This window comes from Myotis daubentonii, chromosome 7 (genome assembly GCF_963259705.1).
Source record: "Myotis daubentonii chromosome 7, mMyoDau2.1, whole genome shotgun sequence".
NCBI classification, from domain to species: Eukaryota; Metazoa; Chordata; class Mammalia; order Chiroptera; family Vespertilionidae; genus Myotis; species Myotis daubentonii.
In genome coordinates this window covers 22,959,746-22,977,085 of record NC_081846.1, presented here as the reverse complement: position 1 = coordinate 22,977,085, position 17,340 = coordinate 22,959,746, and the positions used below count along the sequence as shown (strand labels likewise).

Sequence of the window (17,340 nt, the reverse complement as noted above, 5' to 3'; positions counted from 1 at the left end):
GGGAGAATGCTGTTGAGTGAACAGACGAGAGAGCAGAGAGGCCAAATGGGGGTATTGGAGGGAGCAGATGCGCGCAGGGCTTGAATGGCAGGGTGTGCGATCCAAAAAAACAGACCGGGGTGTCCCCTGGCAGAGTGGGGCAGGGGAGCCCAGGGGGGCTGCTGTCCTGCGGGGGTGGGGGAGGCAGGCATGTGGGCTGTTATCACAGGCAGGGACAGACCCTGTTGGCAGCCGGGAGAAGTCTCGGTGCCCCCAGTGGGGGGGTCCCAGTGAGCAGCTTGTGATCTGGGGTGCCCTGTGAAAGCGCAAGTCCTCAAGGAGGAGGAAGCACTTGTCCCCTAGAGGAAAGGGGGGGCTGATTAATCGGGGCGCTAATGAGCAGCAGGGAGAGGAAGCTCAGAGGGGCGGGGGAGGCGGCTCCATCGATCCGAGAGCCGTGGAACCAGCAGCTGAAAAAAAAGTGAGAAGGGAATCGATCTGAGGGAAACTGCAGCTGCTGGGGATTAGAGCCCGAGGTCCACCCGCTGCCCGGTGGCCACCCCTCCTGTGTGTCAGGCGTCAGGCCTGCCCCTCGGGGCGCAGCCCCTGCCTGGCCCTGGAGGAGGGGCCCAGGGATAGCCCCATGGGGGTGGGGGTTGCAGGGAGCCACCCTTGGAGGCAAGACCAGGTCAGCCCCTTCAGTCATCACAGGTCACCCCAGCATGGATCTCAACACCCCGCCCCCCCCACACACACACACACCCTGGCCCTGTTGGCACTTCGCTGGGATTGTCCCCAACCTCTCACCAAAGTAGCATCCTGAGGGGTCCCATGGCTGAGACTCCCCACAAGCCAGCACCCCCAAGCTGGGAAGATAAGGCCCCTGGGGCCAGGGGCTGTATCTGGCAGGGTCCCCAAAAGAAAAGTGGGGTTGGCACCGGGAGCAGCTCCCTGCCCCTGTCCCGCAGCCCCTCCCATGCTTTCCCCTCTCTGCTGGACTTTAAGTCTAGACCCTTCCAGTGCTTCCTCCCCCACCTCCTTGTCCTCCCCCGGCCTCTCTTCCCCTTTCTCCTAATATTGATTTTTCTTTGCTTTTTTTAAAAGGTGATTTAATTGCTTTTTTAAGGTTATTTCAGTCTGGGGCTCAGCCAAGAAAGCGGGGAGCTACTCCCCAAGCTTTCCCCAGTACTCACTGCTGCCCTGGACTCAGTGCACATCCCTAAGCTGCCCTGCCATCCATGAGATCATAGTCATACTCCCCACAACACACTGGCCTCCATCAGGAGCCAAAAGCACATCCTCTTTCCTCCTGAGGGCCTGGCAGGAAGCCTTCAGCCTCTAGAGGGAATGAAGTTGGGTGGTACCTGGTGTGGGGGGAGGAGCGGGAGCTCCGGGGCACTGGGAAGTGGGAGGGCAGGCGCCCCCACCATCGCCCCACAGACAGCTGTCTCCAGGTGTCGCCGCATCCCCATCTACAGACTCCCAGGCATCAGGCTATGCGCAGTGGGAGTCCCCCACCCCACCCTTTCAGCCCATCCTTTGGTCTGCCCCCCACTTCAGTGTCTCCTGTTTCCCCCCTGGCCCCCTACACCCCCTCTCCCTCTGGCCCCCGTCCTTTCTCCCCTCCCTCTCCCTGCTTCCCTGCCTGCCTCCCTCTCTGCCCGGCTGCAGTTGGGTGATAATCTCCCTCATTTAGCCTCCTGGCTGCTTCCCCGGCTCATTGCCCAGCTGGTCCCTGGGGCCCGGCCCAGCTTCTTCCCCACCCCCACCCCCAGCCCAGCGCCCAAGCTCTCCCATCCCCTCCCTGCCCCCCCCCACCCGCTCCCAGGGGACAGGCTGCCCCCTGCAGTGAGCATCAGGGCCAAGTGTAGCTGGCCAGAACCCGAACTGGGTGTGATCAAAATGGGAAGGGCCGTCAGGGACTCTAGTTGGGAGTGTGAGTGCCGGTACAGAGCGGGGGCCATGGTGGGGGGTGATTACAGGGTCTGGCTTGAAGCCTTAGCCAGGTGTCCTCTGTCCCCTGTTGTCCCCATTCCCCAGATTAGTTCCCAGTTCAATTCTCCACCCGCCCGCCCCCCACCCCAAACGGGATGAACTTGGCCTCCAGACCAAGAAAGAGAACGGTGGATGGACTGCGAGGTGAGATTAGAGGGGCATTTGTACAGCCTGGCGAGGCAGGGCATGGGAATGGGGGCAGAGTGACGGAGGGGACAGGGAGGGCAGAGGGTTCTGACTCAGAGCACCTGGGAGGGGGCAGGAGGTGTTATTCCGGCAAAATAAAACCTCCCAGAATGCAGCTTGTGGGGCTCCGAGGACCCTCCGGGTCTTCCTGCATCGGGGCTCCTGGGCTCTGCCTCTCCTCCCAGCACAGGGACCCCCACGCTGAGCTGCATCCGCCCCTTCCCACCACGTGTGGCCCCAGCTCCTTGTCTTGGTGGCCCCATTCTAAATGACATGACCCCCAAAATCCTAGAAAGCATTCCCCTAGAGAGAGTCCGCAGCCTCCCTCCTGGTCCCAAAGGACACCCCCCTGCCATCGACAGCCCGGACACTTGTTCCAGCCCCGGCTCTGGTGCGGACCAAGGGATGAGCCAGTGTGGGTGGGCAGGGACCACGCTGGGGGGTGGAGGCCGGGACTGGGCCAGGCTGGCTGGTGAGCAAGCAGCGGTGACAAACGGGCTGTGCGGGGGCTGAGGGGCGGGGGGCGGACCGCGGCTGATTTATCTGGGTTATTTATGCTGCGGACGAGGCAGGAGAAACGGTTAATGAGAGTCCCGGAGAAGGGGGGTGGGGAGGCCCGGACGTGATCTGAAGCGACTTAGGAGGGTTAGTGCCCCACCACCAGGCCCTTCCCCCACTGCCCCCTGCACCCCAGGCCCCATCCTAGGGCCAGCCCAGACCCCACTCCTGTGGCACCCCCAACCCCTTTGGGATGCCCACGCTGAGAGTGGGTCACTAGGGACGGAAGGAGGCCAGGTCCAGGATTGAAGGGCGGCTGGAGGAACTGGGGAGGGGGCCAGGAAAGGGAGGGCAGGGAAAGAAGAAAGATAAATCTTGGCTGGATAGAAACTGACCAAGTCTGTGGGGCCTTTGGGGTAGGGGTGGGTGGGGGGAGGAGGCTAGTGTAGCAGTGGGTGGGCAGCTGGCAGTGTCGGAGCTGAGGCTGGAGAGAGGGCATTGGGGTGCAGATCTGGTGTCAGCCAGGAGCCATCTCCCGGCCTGAGAGGCGAGGGGGGGTGGGCAGTACAGGTCAGAGCGAAGAGAGAGCCAGGGAAGGAGCAGGGAGAAGATCCAGAAGAGGAGGGGGAGAGGGCTTTGCAGTAGCGAAAGCTGCTGGGAACAGATAAGGCGGCACAGCAGCAGGAGGGATTAAAGCGCTGAGGGGTGGGGGCGGGGGCGGGGGCGAGGCAGGGAGGAGAGGGTTGAGGGCAAGACATCAGGACCAAGGCGATGATGGGAGAAACGAGGGCTGCCAAAAGGGCAGGATTTAGTCAGGAACCGAGAGGCGATCATCACCTAGGAACGAGGGGGGATAGAAGGGACCCCAGCGCATCTCCTGTGGGGGGTGGTCTTCTCGGCCACTGGCCAGCCCCACACCCTGCACCTGTCAGAGGCAGCAGAGCTGAGCAGAAGGGGCCGTTGCTGAGGGCAGGGTGCTGGTAGATTGTTGGGTGGGAGTAAGAGGCAGAGGCCAGCCCTGGGAGCCTCTGAGCTCCTGGCAAGAGTGAGGGCACGCAACGCCCGCCTCCTAGAGGTGGCCAATGAAACCCAGGGTCACGGGGAACATCCGTAGGGTACCCAGCCAGCCTGTCCTTGGATGGAGACCTCATCATGCCCAGGGTCGCAAGGACCCGCATTTCAAGGGGGTATCTTTGTGGGGAGAGGTGTGGGCATGGAGGGAGGCAGGTAGCTTCTCCAGGCTGGCGCCCTGGACTGGAAGCCCCTCGCCATCTCCAGCCCTCCTGTTCCCCAAGCCTCCCAGACGTGTGCACTTGGGGAGGGTGAGACCCCTGCTCCTTCCAGAGAGAGTCTGCAGCCGTTCAGAGGTGGTGGAGGTGACGGAGGGGAGCCTGGAGGGAAGGAAGAGGAGGAGTAGAGGGGGCAGGGGGAGGGGAGCGGGGGTGGTGGGTGGGGCAGAGTAATTGCATGTTTGTCAGTTCTGTCTGCACTCGAAGGAGCCTGTGTGGTGGGTAGAGCTTTGCCACTAGGAGTATGTCTGTTGGCAGAGGTGTCAGTGTGTCTGTCCCAGGGGTCTGGGCTCTCCTTGGCCTCCGCCCCCCTTTGTGTTTTGGGGATGGTGGCTCTGGGCACACCCAGCTGTGCTCCGTGCTGATGCGGCAGATGTGGCGGGCCCCAGCTGTGTCTGTTTCCCGGAGAGGAGGAGGGGGATGCAATCTGCTCCCCCGATAATGGCTGCTAAGTGCTGGGGGAGGAGATGGAGGTGGGGGTGGGACTGGGGCCCAGGGCAATCCCACCAAAGGGGCAGGAAGGGGATGAGGGCTGGTCCCCACCCACCCTGTCCTGGCCAGCCTCCTGGCAAGCTGTGTTCTTGGCGTGGCCTCTCCCCTGGTTGGTTCTGGAAGCCCACCCAAATCTCCCGTCCCAGCTCTCCTCTCCAGCGCCCCATCCAGCTTGGTGCCAGAGACCCACCCCTCTCCCCGGCCCCCAGCTCGCTCCCCCTCGCTGATTTTACAGAATAATCTTTTTATGGAAACGGAGAAAAGCACTAATGGCAGGCGCACACCCCTCCCCCGCATCCCTCCCCTCCTCATCCCCCACTTCCCACCCCAGTTCCCTCAGTTCTCCCTTCTCCACCCCTCCAGGGGGCCAGCACCCTTGGTCCCAGAGGGGACTGAGAAGGGGGCTCCCTGCTCTCCCCCCTCCAGAGGCAGGGGGCTCCCACATCCTGGGCCCTGAGGGGTGCCCTCAGAGCTGGATGGGGCTCTAGGCCCCCTTTCTTAGTCCCCCCTCCACCTGAGCACAAACACACAACAGTGGCTCCATCAGCCTGGGGGGCATGTTACAGAGACCTCCGCTTCACTAGCCCCCACCCACTTTGAACACTGACCCTTTCCCCTTCCAGTGCCTCCCCACCCAGTCCCCACCCCCACTGGGCATAGGAGGGGGGTCCTGGGGGCCAGGGCCTGACACAGACTTATTGGATTTCACGGTGTTTTGCTGAGAAAATAATTAAATTATCATATTTATGATGGAGCTGCCATGGCCTCTGCCAACCATTCAGAACAGAAGGGTCAGGACTGGGGGGAGGAAAGAGAAGGGACCCGATCCCTTCCTCAGGGAGTTGACCCCAGGCCCAGAGTAGGCACCTGCAGCCTCCTCCCACGCCCAGCAGAGGTGATGGCAGGTCTGGGCTCCAGGAAACAGGAAGGGGCCGAGTCAAGGCAGGTTAGAAGCCACGCCCACTAGAACCCTGGGTCATTTCCCAGGCACTCTCACCCAGCCTGCAGGACCTGAGGGCCTGGGAGGTCACTTCCAGCCCAATCCCCATGTCACCCTCAGCCCAGCTGCTGAACAAGCTCATCTTCCTAACCGCCTGGCGATGAAATCCTGGGCTCTGTCCCAGGCCCTGGTGCTGACAAGGCCCAGCACCCTGCAGCCTGCTGCCAGGACCCCCTCCTCCCTCCCACCCACGCCCTGCCCCCCCATTCTCTTCGGGTAATTAGATTCCTCTCAATTAGCAGATTACGATCATTACCAGCTCATCTGGCAACTAAGCTCCGCACCCACAGCTGGGGAAAGGGGGGGGCACCAAGAGGGGCACGCGGGGGTCATGGGCAAACATGAGTGGTGCTGGGTTTCTCTGGGGTTTCAGGAATGTGGAGTGGAGGGCTGGGACCTCCCAGAGACAAAGCCAGGATGGTGGGAGGTGGCAGGTGTCCTCCTCCCCCTGAACAGCGCTGCCTACGGTGATTACGGAGGGAGAGGTACCAGCTAGGCCCACCGTGCCTGCCAGGGGAGTAGAAGACAGACACCAAGCTCTGGTGGGCGAGGGGGAAACCACCACTCTGCCAAACGCTGGGGCTGGGCCAGGAGCGGGTGGAGCTGGCAAAGCAGAAAACAGGCCGGGGTGAGGCAGAAACTGAAGACGGGGGATGTCTGTGATCCAATCTCAGACTTGTGGCTCCTGGTCCCTGTGTCCGCCGCCCCTACCCCACTGCCCAACTGAAATCCTTTACCCTTCCCTTGGAAAGTCCTCCACTCCCAGGCCTGAGCCAAACCCAGTGAAGAGGAACAGGGAGGCGGGCAGGCAGGCAGCATCAGGGTAGGGGTGAAGGCGGGGCCGGCAGGCTGGGAGCCTGGAGGGCCTTTCTCTGAGCAGCAGTGCTGAGGCTGAGGCAGTGGGAGGGGGAGATTCACCAGGGCTCCAGATTCATTATTCATGAGCCCGCAGCAATGACTCCAATTTAAATGCTAATGTGGGGGGGCCTGACTCAGCTGCCCCCCTTCCACCCCCACACCAGTCCAGGCACAAGCCGAGTCCTCACTGGCTCCAAGGTTCATGGGGTTTATTAGGGAGCAACGGAGAGGGAGGCCGAGTCCTCCACCCACCCACCCACGCTGCTCCCAGTGTGTGCAGATTCTGCCTGGCTTCCCCAGGTCCATTCTGGACAGAGGCTGGAGGGGTAGGAGTTGGGGGGCCTTCTGGCGGCCCCCTTCAGAGGATGATCTGGTTGGTAAAGCTTCGGCTCAGCTCCTTGTGTGGCAGAACAATCGAGTTCAGGATGAGCACCTCAGCAGGGATCCGGACGCGGCAGCCTGCAGTGTGGACGAGGGCACCAGGAGGAGGCCATGGGGAGAGGAAACCAGGGGCAAGGAGCTGGGGGGGGGGGCCACTGCCATTAGGGGGGATCCCTCCCTGCCCATCTGTGCCCTGGCCCCATGCCCCCAGTGACTCACACAGGGCCTGGCACACAGCAGGCACTTGGTAAATGTTTGCTAAAGGAAAATACACACACACACACACACACCCTCACACAAGCACAAATTCTCCCCATAGAGCCCACCTATCACCTGTGGTGGTTTCTCACGGCCCTGAGTCCCCTGGGAAGCCATACCCAGGATGGTGATGGCAGGCAGCAGCTTCCCATCCTTGAAGAGGCTCTCACTGTCCATGTGGGCCCGGGGGTCGTTGGGATTGGGGTCATTGGGGGTACCCTCCACGCGGGCCCAGCGCCCCACAGTGCTCCCCCAGCCCACAATGCTGTGCAGCACACACGTGTGCTCCTGCCAAACAGGACAGTGTGAAGTGAGGGGGCAGAGCCCGTGGGGTACCCCCTCTCCCCAGCTTCTTGGGGCACATGCCAGGGTGCCTACCTGCAGCGTGGCTCCATGGAGGACAATGCTCTCTCGCAGCCGCACGCCCTCGCCCACAGTCACCCCCTCCCCAATGGAGACGTTGGGGCCCAGCTGTGGAGAGGAACATATACCATAAGCCCTGGGGGGGCTTGGAGGACCGGCTCATAAGGGGGAGGGAACCTACCTGAGGCCATATGACAGGCTGTGACAAACATAAGAGGCCTGTACTCCAAGCTCTGGAGATACCCGCCCTGCCCCACCCACCTTCCTCCCTGGGCTGGGCACTGCTTACCACAGCTGATGGGGCCACCTTAGCCGTTGGGTGGATATAAACGTTTCCTAGAAGCAGAAGAGAGGACCTGGAGGCAAATGCCCCAAACCATATCTGGTTCAGGGAGGGCAGGGATTCAGATTTCACCTCTGGGTCTGAGGTCCAGAGTCAAAGCTCTGAGGGTAGAGGGATGGGGAGTGGGGGGGGAGGGGGGAGGGGGAAGGGCAGAGCTCAGGAATTGTGGCAGGATGGGTACCTCGGATCCGCGGCCCGCCTGGGCTGTGCTTGGCCAGGCGTTCGGGGTGAGTGAACTGGTACTGGCCCAGATAGAGGCGGGAGGCATAGAGGGCCGAGCTGGGCGCCAAAAGTAGAGCAGGGGCTCAGGGGCCAGCAGGGCCTGTGCCCACCGTCCTGAAGTCTCAACCCCCAGACACCCCATCAGAGGCCTCGCCCATATGGCTCCCATCAAGCCATACCCTGCAGACTTGATCTGGCTCCAGATACCGTCATTAAGGTGCACGTAGATCTGGCCCTGCCCAGCCAGGGCTGAGAACACGTCCTGCTCCAGGCGGATGGTGCCTGCCCCCCGCCACAGGCCTGAAGAGTCCTCCCTGGTAGAGGGGACAGGACACTGACATCAGTTCCCCAACCGAGCCCAACTGGGTGGCCAATACAGTCTCTCAGGAAGGGGAATCGGAGGGAACCCCATTACCTTGCAAGGCTTCTCCCAAGGATGCTCACATCCCAGGAGGCTCACCCACCACTCAGCCCCTCACTCTCCCAGCTGGGGATTATCCCAGGGGAGCCCCAGGCATAGACCTGCTGCCCATCCTGCCCCATGTCCAGAAGGAGTTCGACCAGATTTGGCTTCCCCCAATTATCCCATCCTCCTCCCATCCACCCCTCTAAACCCCACCTCCGGTCCCTCCCTCTCACTGGATGGAATGAAACACAGACAGACTCACCCCAGAGGAAGGCAGCTGGTGAGGGCAGAGACAGTCACAGAAAAAGAGGGAGAGAGAGATGGTAGAGATGCCAGTTCAGCAGAAACAAAGAGGCCAGGAGAGATGGAGAGAGAAGCAGAGATAAGAGTGGGAGTGAAAAGATGGCTATGAGGGAATGAGGCATGAGAGGGAATGAAGGCAGGGGAGCCAGAGAAGGGAACCGTTCCCAGGCCTGGGAGGACGACCCTGGGATTGTGGTTTGTGGTGAGCATAGCTCCCTTTGGGGTACTATACTCCAAAGGGAGCCTCCTCAGCCTGAGAGTGTGTGTGTGTGTGCGCGCACACGTGCACACACGCATGCCTGCACCCAAATATATGTGCGCCCAAGTGTGTGTGTTACCGTCTGTTCTGAAAGACATCTCTGGGACACTCAGGGCTGGAGAGAAATGGACCAGAAGGGGAGTGGGCAGGTGGTGACAGAGGAGGAGCTGGGATGGATAAAGAAGAGGGACAGAATGAGGTTAGAAGGGGAGGAACTGGAGAGGCTTGGCTGGAGATGACAAGTGGAAGGGGGAAGGGAGGAGGAAGATGAGCTGGCTGAGATGGAGCCAGCAGAGACTGGGGCAGGGGGGCTGTGACTCAGGGTACTTGGGGTTACAGGGCCATGGGGTCTGCCTCACAGTCGCCCATTCTGCTGATTACGCTGGAAGACATCGCGAAGGGGCTTCAGGGCTTCCGGGGAAAAGAGGTAGATGCCACAGTTGATGATGTCACTAACAAACGTGCTGGGTTTCTCCACATAGTGCAGAACCTGAGGACAGAGCAGGCTGGGGTCAGCAGAGGGGCCACGGCCACCATCCCCTAAGACCCTCCAAATGGCCAGTCCTCCTGTTGCCACGGGAGTCTTCCTAAAATTCAGAGCATATCTTGTCACTGCCCTTCAACTCCACCTTCAAGATAAGTCCGAACTGTCTGCCTTCTCCCTCCCGATCCTCCCCACCTCCCAGCGGTTCCAGGACACAACTCCATGCCATGGCATGCCGGTGCCTTTCGGAATGCCCTTAACCAACTCTTCGTCTGGAAGACTTTGATTTCAAAAACCCAGTTGACATCGTCACTCCCTCTCTAAGGACACTCTTGTCTGCCCGAGTCAGCTTCTCGGCTCTGGGCACTCCTGTTCTCTGGCCACACCTCACCCACCCATGGTGGCACTTGTGTCCTCTGCAATGGTTGGTTTTTGATGTCTCCCCCAGACTGAGGGCTCCTGAGAGGCAGGGTTGTGTCTTTCTGGCTGTTCTTTCACACTAGTTAGTGCCTAACACAAAACTCTGTGCGTGTGTAAATATCCTATATAATAAAAGGCTAATATGCAAATCAACCAAACGGCAGAATGACCGGTCGTTATGACATACACTGACTACCAGGGGGCAGACACTTAACACAGGAGCTGCCCCCTGGTGGTCAGTGTGCTCAGCTAGAAGCCGGGCTCATGGCTGGAGATGACAGCTTAAGCTGTCAGTCGGATATCCCCCTGAGGGCTCCTGGACTGTGAGAGGCCACAGGCTGCGCTGAGGGACACCCCGCCCCCCAGTGCATGAACTTCATGCACTGGGCCTCTAGTATATATATATAATGTATTCACATATGTATTTTTAATACTAAAATTTGAACAGACAAAAGGGGCGTATGAAAGTCAGTGAGGCTCCAGAGAGTTTCAGAGACAAGGACAGAGATCCCCAGCCCCATGCCCGCCTTGCTAATTATGCTCCCACCTCCATAATTCTGGAGGCACTATGCTGTTTCCTGCCTCCATGTCTTTGCATATATTGTTCCCTCTACCTGCAATGCCTTCCTGTCTCCTTCATGCTGCCAAATTTAACTCAGTTCAGACCACACCTCTTCCAGGGAGCCCTCCCCACCCCCACCCAGATAGGCTGGGTAGGAGCCCTTTTTGTGATATATGACCTATGCATATATCTATTGGAGCACCACACCCGTGGCATTTATCTATTACCTCTTCCTAATCTTTCTTAAAGAGATAGAAGGGAACAATTGAGGGTGTGCCACACCTGTTGGACAAGATTGGGGCCCACCCCATAGCATTCCAGCATTCTGTAGAGCAGTGGTTCTCAACCTTCCTAATGCCGCGACCCTTTAATACAGTTGATGTTGTGGTGACCCCCAACCATAAAAGTATTTTTGTTGCTACCTCATAACCGTAATTTTGCTACTGTTATGAATTGAAATGTAAATATCTGATATGTAGGATGTATTTTCATTGTTACAAATTGAACATAATTAAAGCATAGTGATTAATCACAAAAACAATATATAATTATATACGTTTTCCGATGGTCTTAGGCGACCCCTGTGAAAGAGTCGTTCAACCCCCAAAGGGGTCGCGACCCACAGGCTGAGAACCGCTGCTCTAGAGGCTGAAGAGTGGGAGAATGATGATACACAGAATAGGCACCCAGCCAGCCTCCTCTCTGCTCTTACCTCGTGCGTCTGTGGATTCTCTACGATGCAGCCATAGTTGAGGGACTGTGTCCTGTTAGCCTGACAGACACAATGAGGGAGTGACCTGCCTGATCCAGGGCAGCAAGGTCTGTTTTCTCTCTTGTACTTTCCCTCTCCTATAGCACCTGGCACGTAGCTCCGCCACTGACAAGCCTTCAGATGGGGTGACAACTGACAGCTGCCCTCCCCACTCTACTTCTGAGCAGCTAAAGGGCTCAAGGTCTCTCTCCACCTCCACCACCACCTCCATTACTGCTGGGGTTTCTAGCACCTACCCCCCCTGACCTGCATTCCCACTCCAACTCCCTGTTCTGGCCCTGCCTCCCCAATACCCTGCATCCCAGGAACCTCGCTGGATCACCCTCTGGACACCCTCCTGCCCCCCTCACCGTGGTGCCCAGGAGCAAGAAAGGGTGAGGCTGGTGTCTGTGGGCAGCCAACATAGCGCTCAAGGGGAAGTCGGAGCACACATCAGCGTTGAGCACGAAGAAGGCCTCAGGGCCCCCAGCCAGGATCTGATCCCGGAAGTGGTAGAGACCACCTCCTGTGCCCAGAGGCGCAAATTCCTGCAGGTACCTGTCCCCAGGGACCCCAGAGCCAGCTCAGTGAGATCAGAGGAGTCAGATACCATGAATCTGGGCACTGACCCCTCCTGTTCCCAGGATATGCCTGCCCAAGCCCCACAGAGAAACTCAATATATACAGGAATTCAGAAACCTCCTAGTGTGTGAGGGTGACTTCTGGCCCTGCTGGCTCAACCCACTCCTGAGAACTCAGATGCTTAGGGCACTGCTCCCCCACCCCTACATAGCACATGCGCACAAACACCTGACCTGACTGGAAGGTTAAACTCTTGTTGTGCAGCTTCTAGGAACCGGGTAAGTGGCTCGTCAGGTTGGTAGAAGCCAATGAGCAGAATCTCCTGCATCCCAGGGACCTGAAGTCAAGGGAAGAGGTTGAGAGAAGAACAGCATCTGATAGGAGGGAATTATGGGAGGGAGGAATCCCTGGTACTGGCCCAAAATCCAGAAGTCACACGTTCAGTCTCAACTGTGGCCTTGGGCATTCATTTTACCATGCTGGTCCGATTTCTCCTCTGGACAATGATGAAGTTAGAGTCTGTTTCCTTTAATTAAAAGACTCTCAAAGTTAGAGTCCTTTAATCCTTTATTATTCTACTAGAGGCCCAATGCACGAAATTCATGCAAGAGTAGGCCTTCCTTCCTCCGGCTGCCAGCACCAGCTTCCCTCTGGCACCCGGGACCCGGGCTTCCCTCACAGCCCCAGCTTCGTCCAGAAGGTTGTCTGGAAGGACGTCCAGTCTAATTAGCATATTATGCTTTTATTATTATAGATTATTCCCCCCACCCCCAATCTGAAGTGGGGTTCACCCTAGGAAAGATTTTGCCTATCAAGCTGCATTACAGGATAATCCATTAATTTCCCCCATATTTATTATCTGTCAATCTGAGCTTAAGATCAGCATGAGGTTAAGGATAACATTTATCAAGTGTCTACACCAGCCGTGGACAAACTACGGCCCGCAGGCCGGATCCGGCCCGTTTGAAATGAATAAAACTAAAAAAAAAAAAAAAGACTGTACCCTTTTATGTAATGATGTTTACTTTGAATTTATATTAGTTCACACAAACACTCCATCCATGCTTTTGTTCCGGCCCTCCGGTCCAGTTTAAGAACCCATTGTGGCCCTGGTCTACACTGTACTAATTACAAACATCATCTCTAAGTTTTGCAACCCCACAAAGTAGGTCTAATCAGCCCCGCTTTACAAATAAGGAAACTACGGCTGAGAAAGGGTGAGAAATTTGCTCAATTCCTTTTACCAGGCAGAGACTGGACTCAAATCAACCTTGCCAGTCCCAATACCAAAAGCAATAAAGGAATTAGCTCCATAGTGAGCAAGAATAGTATATGATTCTGTGCTTTGTTATCATTAAGGTTCCTCATGCTACGGCTTTAAGTTGTCTCTAAGATTCCTGCCTAATCTCACATTCCATAGGAGTGAAATATGAGCAAGAAGAAGCTAGACAAGAAGCTAGATTAGGAGAAGACGTATGACAACCGCATTGCACAACTGGTGGTGTGGTGATGGTGGAGGGAGGTGATTCATAGTGTCATTTGTAAATGGTGGTCCCTAGAGTTATGCCTGGTTGGAAGAGGTCATGGTTGGTAAAGGGGGAAATACAGCATGAAGGAGATGAATGGAAGTGGGTGAGGGGAGCCTACAGGATTACCTGGGCACAGGCCTCAATGTGGTGCTGGATCATAGGGACCCCTGCCACTGGAAACAGGGGTTTGGGCACCTCAAAAGACAAAGGCCTGAAGCGAGTCCCTGAGAGAGGAGAGAGAAGCATATTTTTGTTTTCTGCTTCCCAACCACTCCAGCTCAACCGCCTCCCGACATTCCCTTGGCTCCTCACCCTTTTGAGGGCCTCCAATCAGGATCACAGCTTTAAGCATGACGGCAATTGCGACCTAAACCTCAAATAGCAAAGAAAAGTTAGGCTCAGATCTCACACCCCAATCCTGGAACCTCACTCATACCCCAACCAAACCCTAAACCCAAAATAGCAACACAGCCCTCCGGGATATAAATTCAATCTAGTCCCTCCCTGGGCACCCCACCTCACACATCTCAAATCCCAAACCAAATCCAGCCAGCCTTCAAACCTCACAGTGATTCCTCCCAAATTCTGAAATCCACACCCCGCAATCTCATCCCTAACAGACTTCCTTCTGGCTGAAAGCTCAGCAAACTCCGAAGCTCAGCAATAGACCTCCCTCTCACACCCCAAATCTTCAAAAACCAAACCCCCAAACCACGGATTCCCAAATTGGTCCATCCCCACTCAAGGTGTTAAGCCCTGCATCCCAACAGTGAATCCTGATATTGAACCTCAAATCCCGAGTGAGCCCCACATACTTCACTACAGTCCTAAGAGTCCACTTTAAGTATTAAACTAACACTGATGTACATTTGACAACTCCAACCCCTGGCAAAAACCCTTTCTATGCTGAACCTAAAATCCTAAAATTAACCTCTAGGGTGATGATCCCTGAATCAAAAAGACAGGTTCCCTTAGCATCCCAAACACAACATGCCAATCGCCTGTGTCCCAAGACTGACAAGTGCTGAATCTTTGGGTTCGGAGGACTGATTGCTGACCCTCTGAACCCCACAACTGACTAATAAACCCTAACCTCGCGTATCCAGGGCTTGTGGGACCAGGACTGCATCCGCCGTGCGGAGAGCCAGCCCGGACCTCCGCGCCGCCCTTCGTCTAGGGGCCGTGCCCGGCCCTCTCCCCCTTTCGCCCCCCCTCCATCGGATCTCTTTACCCCCAGTCCCCTTTACGCCAGCTCTGCCGCCCGCTACTGCTGGCTGCTTCCGCGCACGTGTCTTCTCGCCACTCGCGAGAACTTCGCAGGGCCTGCCGGGAATTGTAGTCCTGAAGTTCCTCCCTCGTTCCCACAGAGAAAGGGGTGGAACTTGTGGGAGAACAAGGAGGCGTGGCCAAGGGATTGAAGGGGAGGGTCGAAATGAGAAGCGGAGGCGGGAGCCTGGATTAGGATCGCGAGCCGTCTGGGAATGGGCCCGGGGGTAGTAGTTCAAGTAGAGAAAGTAGGTCACAGGGGAAGCGAGCCTGCAGAGGAGAGTGGGGTGTGGTCACCCTTGAAACGGACGTGGGCAGCGCGCAAATCCCCCACGAAAGGGTGAGGCTTGAAGGTTACAAAAGAAAAGGAGTCGTAGACGCCTCTGCCCTCCTGCTGGGCAGTGAAGCAGCTTCCCACCGTGAGAGAAGCCGATCTCGCTCAGATTTACTGTCTGTGAATACAGGCACTGGACTAGGCACTCTCCAAACTTCCCTCTGCCCCCAACACTGTGACTTCGGTGTGTGGGTACCGGGGAGTGGAAATGGCGACTCATAAGAAGAGAACAGACGCGGAGGGTCCGAGAGAGCAGCTTTATTAAGCAAGAAGAAGGGGGTTGTTAGTCCCACCCACCCCAAGGCGTGGAGACAGAGCGAAAGTTCCGAGAGTCCCTTTCAGGCCACGTCCACGCGAGCGAAGCTCTGGTCCATGCCCAGGCTGTTCTCCACGTACACCTCGTACTTGCCGCTGTCCTGGGGGGTGGCCCGGCGGATGGTCAGCGTTGTGTTGGTGCTGCCGATCTCGAAGTAAACCCTGCGGGGGGAGGGGGCGGGGCCGCGTGTCAGTTTACGGGCTTCCCGGGCCCGGCTTCTTAGCCAGCGCTGTTCTTTGCCTCCCGGTTCCCCCCCCTCGTCCCACTCCCGCGGGTTTTCTGGGCCCCATCCGGCCCAGGCTCCAGCGCCAGGCCCTGCCTTTGCAGCCGCTCCCCGCCCTCGCCTGTCATCCTCCTCGATGTCCTTGCCGTCCTTGGTCCAGCCCACGTTGGGCGCAGGCTCGCCCATGATCGCCGCAGTCAGCGTCACCGTGGCGCCTTTGCGCGCCTTGGTGTTATCCGGTCCCTTTTGAATTTTCGCCGGGACTAGAGAAAGGGAAAGGAATGCGACCCAGTGAGGGACCTAAAGGTGAGGCGGGACATCACCCTCCCAACTATTACCCGGCCCTAAATACGAGATGGATTTGAACTCTCAGCGTGACCTTGGGCACGCCTTTAGCCTCTCGGGGCTTCAGCAACTCAGCTGTTGAACGAGATGAATCCCTGTCCCTCCTACGTCGTAGGGTTGAATGGAGGATGAGAAGAGATACTATGGGTGAAAGCCCAGGAATGCTCACACCTCTCGGGGTGCCTTGGAGACAGCTCTGGATAGTGGAGATTGCCCTGGGTTGGGAGCCAGAAGATCAGGGCTCTCTCTCCCTAGCTCTGCCCCTGGATCGCGGTGCCCTTGGCGCCTGAAGTCCAGTGGTTGAAACCCATACCGGACTTGTTAGGCTGGGTGGGATGGGATCCCGAGGTAGAAAAGACTACACAGGCCGTGCGGCTCTGCGCCCTACTCTGTGCCTCAGGCTGTGCCAGGGGCTGGGCTGGCCACATCCCCACCCGGACTCAGCTAGGCCCGAGGATAAACGCGCGGCTGAACCCGGCTGCAGACGGCGATGCTGCTCTGCTCCGCGGCATTGCACGCGGGGCGTGCGCACCTTCCACGAGGATGCGCGCCGAGTCGGAGCACTGGCCGAAGGGGTTGGTTACGTTGATGCTGTACTGGCCGAGGTCCGCCAGCTCGCCATCGCGCACCACCAACGCGACTACGTCAGGGTCCTCGAAGATGTAGCGATACTTGGGCCCGTCGCGCAGCTCCTTGCCGTCCTTGCTCCAGCGGATGAATGGGTCCGGGAACGCCGAAATGCGGCAAGTCAGCTTGGCCGCGCTGCCCTCGATCAGCACCACGTCCTTCAGCGGTTCCAGCACGCGCGGCGGCCCGGTCTCCCGCAGCTCCTTCCGGGACCTGCTCGCGGGCAGGGGCAGGGCCCAGAGCTCCCAGACACCGTTCGCACCCTCCCGCAGCCCTGTCCGCCCGCACACAGTCCCCTGCCCGCCCCCTCGGGCGACTAGACCCGTAAGCACAGGGAGGTGCGGGGGAGGGGCCGCTCCTGAATCATTACCCCGATGAAATGACCTGCTCTTGTCGGCCTCCTGCCACACCTCAGCAACTGCTCTCCCCTAAACCCAGTGGCCTTGGCAGTCCCTGGCCCTGTGCTCAGGACCGCCCTTCCCCAATGCGGAATGCGGACTCTGCAGTTTCCGTTCCCTTCCCTCAGAGGCGCTAGGGCTACCCCTCACCTGTGGCCCCGGTAAGAGGCCTGGATACGAATGGCCGCTTTCTGGACCTGGGGGTCGTTGATGTCCAGGCTACATCCCGGAGGCGGGGCCGTAGCCGCCGGCTTTTTGGCAGGAGCTGCTTTGGACATCTGGGCAGCGGAAAACAAACACGGGGGTCTAGGCTGACACAGAGACTGCGACCTTCAGCCTTTGCCCTTTGGATTCAAAAACGTCCCCGGGATGGAAGTGGCTAGAGCTGGTCTGAGGATCGGACTCACCGTGGGGGTGGGGGCGTCGACTTCGGGACCTGAGTGAACTAGGTGGGCAGCAGGCGGTGCGAAGCCCTTCCGATGGCACAGTAGGGGCGCGGGCAGGTGCTCAGCCCTGGGCCCTGGTTTTATACATCGCTCCCCTCCTTGCCTTGTTTGGCGTGGTTGCCCCAAGCCCCCCGGGACCCCAGCTCCCGCCCCTTGACCCAAGCAGGCTCCTTATTTAGCCCGAGGATGCCTGCGATGCTGGCTCAGTCGCTAGAATAGGGCTAG

The 17,340-nt window shown here is 58.2% G+C and overlaps 2 protein-coding genes across 11 annotated transcripts; both read right to left on the bottom strand.

The window, feature by feature from the left end:
* Positions 1–6,489: 6,489 nt before the first annotated feature.
* Positions 6,490–14,488, bottom strand: GMPPA (GDP-mannose pyrophosphorylase A). Of its 8 annotated transcripts, none has more exons than XM_059703271.1 (13): positions 14,392–14,488; positions 13,473–13,533; positions 13,287–13,384; positions 11,865–11,968; positions 11,421–11,607; positions 11,011–11,070; positions 9,192–9,322; positions 8,044–8,178; positions 7,824–7,921; positions 7,589–7,635; positions 7,315–7,407; positions 7,056–7,224; positions 6,490–6,756 (listed from the first exon to the last, which is right to left on the bottom strand). In XM_059703271.1, the coding sequence occupies exons 2-13, from the start codon at positions 13,510–13,512 to the stop codon at positions 6,656–6,658; spliced, it is 1,263 nt and encodes a 420-aa protein (XP_059559254.1). In that variant the 5' UTR covers positions 13,513–13,533; positions 14,392–14,488; the 3' UTR covers positions 6,490–6,655. The 8 variants fall into 8 exon arrangements, with proteins under 8 accessions (XP_059559254.1, XP_059559255.1, XP_059559253.1 ...); XM_059703272.1 differs by having other exon boundaries at positions 13,473–13,527; positions 14,392–14,476; XM_059703270.1 differs by having other exon boundaries at positions 14,254–14,392.
* Positions 14,489–15,008: 520 nt separating this feature from the next.
* On the bottom strand, positions 15,009–17,206 carry SPEGNB (SPEG neighbor). Of its 3 annotated transcripts, XM_059703280.1 has the most exons (5): positions 17,077–17,206; positions 16,820–16,947; positions 16,177–16,484; positions 15,421–15,562; positions 15,009–15,237 (listed from the first exon to the last, which is right to left on the bottom strand). In XM_059703280.1, the coding sequence occupies exons 2-5, from the start codon at positions 16,945–16,947 to the stop codon at positions 15,099–15,101; spliced, it is 717 nt and encodes a 238-aa protein (XP_059559263.1). In that variant the 5' UTR covers positions 17,077–17,206; the 3' UTR covers positions 15,009–15,098. The 3 variants fall into 3 exon arrangements, with proteins under 3 accessions (XP_059559263.1, XP_059559260.1, XP_059559261.1); XM_059703277.1 differs by having other exon boundaries at positions 15,009–15,562; XM_059703278.1 differs by lacking the exon at positions 17,077–17,206 and having other exon boundaries at positions 15,009–15,562; positions 16,820–16,999.
* Positions 17,207–17,340: the final 134 nt, after the last annotated feature.

Excerpts from the sequence above, each read along its gene's own strand:
- GMPPA (XM_059703268.1), bottom strand. The coding sequence starts at position 14,289 with ATGCAGTCCTGGTCCCACAAGCCCTGGATACGCGAG. Across the intron at positions 7,408-7,588 it reads AGGTGGCCCCATCAGCTGTG|CTGGGCCCCAACGTCTCCAT; the intron begins GTAAGCAGTGCC and ends TCCTCTCCACAG. Across the intron at positions 7,225-7,314 it reads TCCATGGAGCCACGCTGCAG|GAGCACACGTGTGTGCTGCA; the intron begins GTAGGCACCCTG and ends CCTGTTTGGCAG.
- SPEGNB (XM_059703277.1), bottom strand. The coding sequence starts at position 16,947 with ATGTCCAAAGCAGCTCCTGCCAAAAAGCCGGCGGCTACGGCCCCGCCT. Across the intron at positions 16,485-16,819 it reads GCCTCTTACCGGGGCCACAG|GTCCCGGAAGGAGCTGCGGG; the intron begins GTGAGGGGTAGC and ends GCCCGCGAGCAG. Across the intron at positions 15,563-16,176 it reads GGCGCGCATCCTCGTGGAAG|TCCCGGCGAAAATTCAAAAG; the intron begins GTGCGCACGCCC and ends CCCTTTCTCTAG.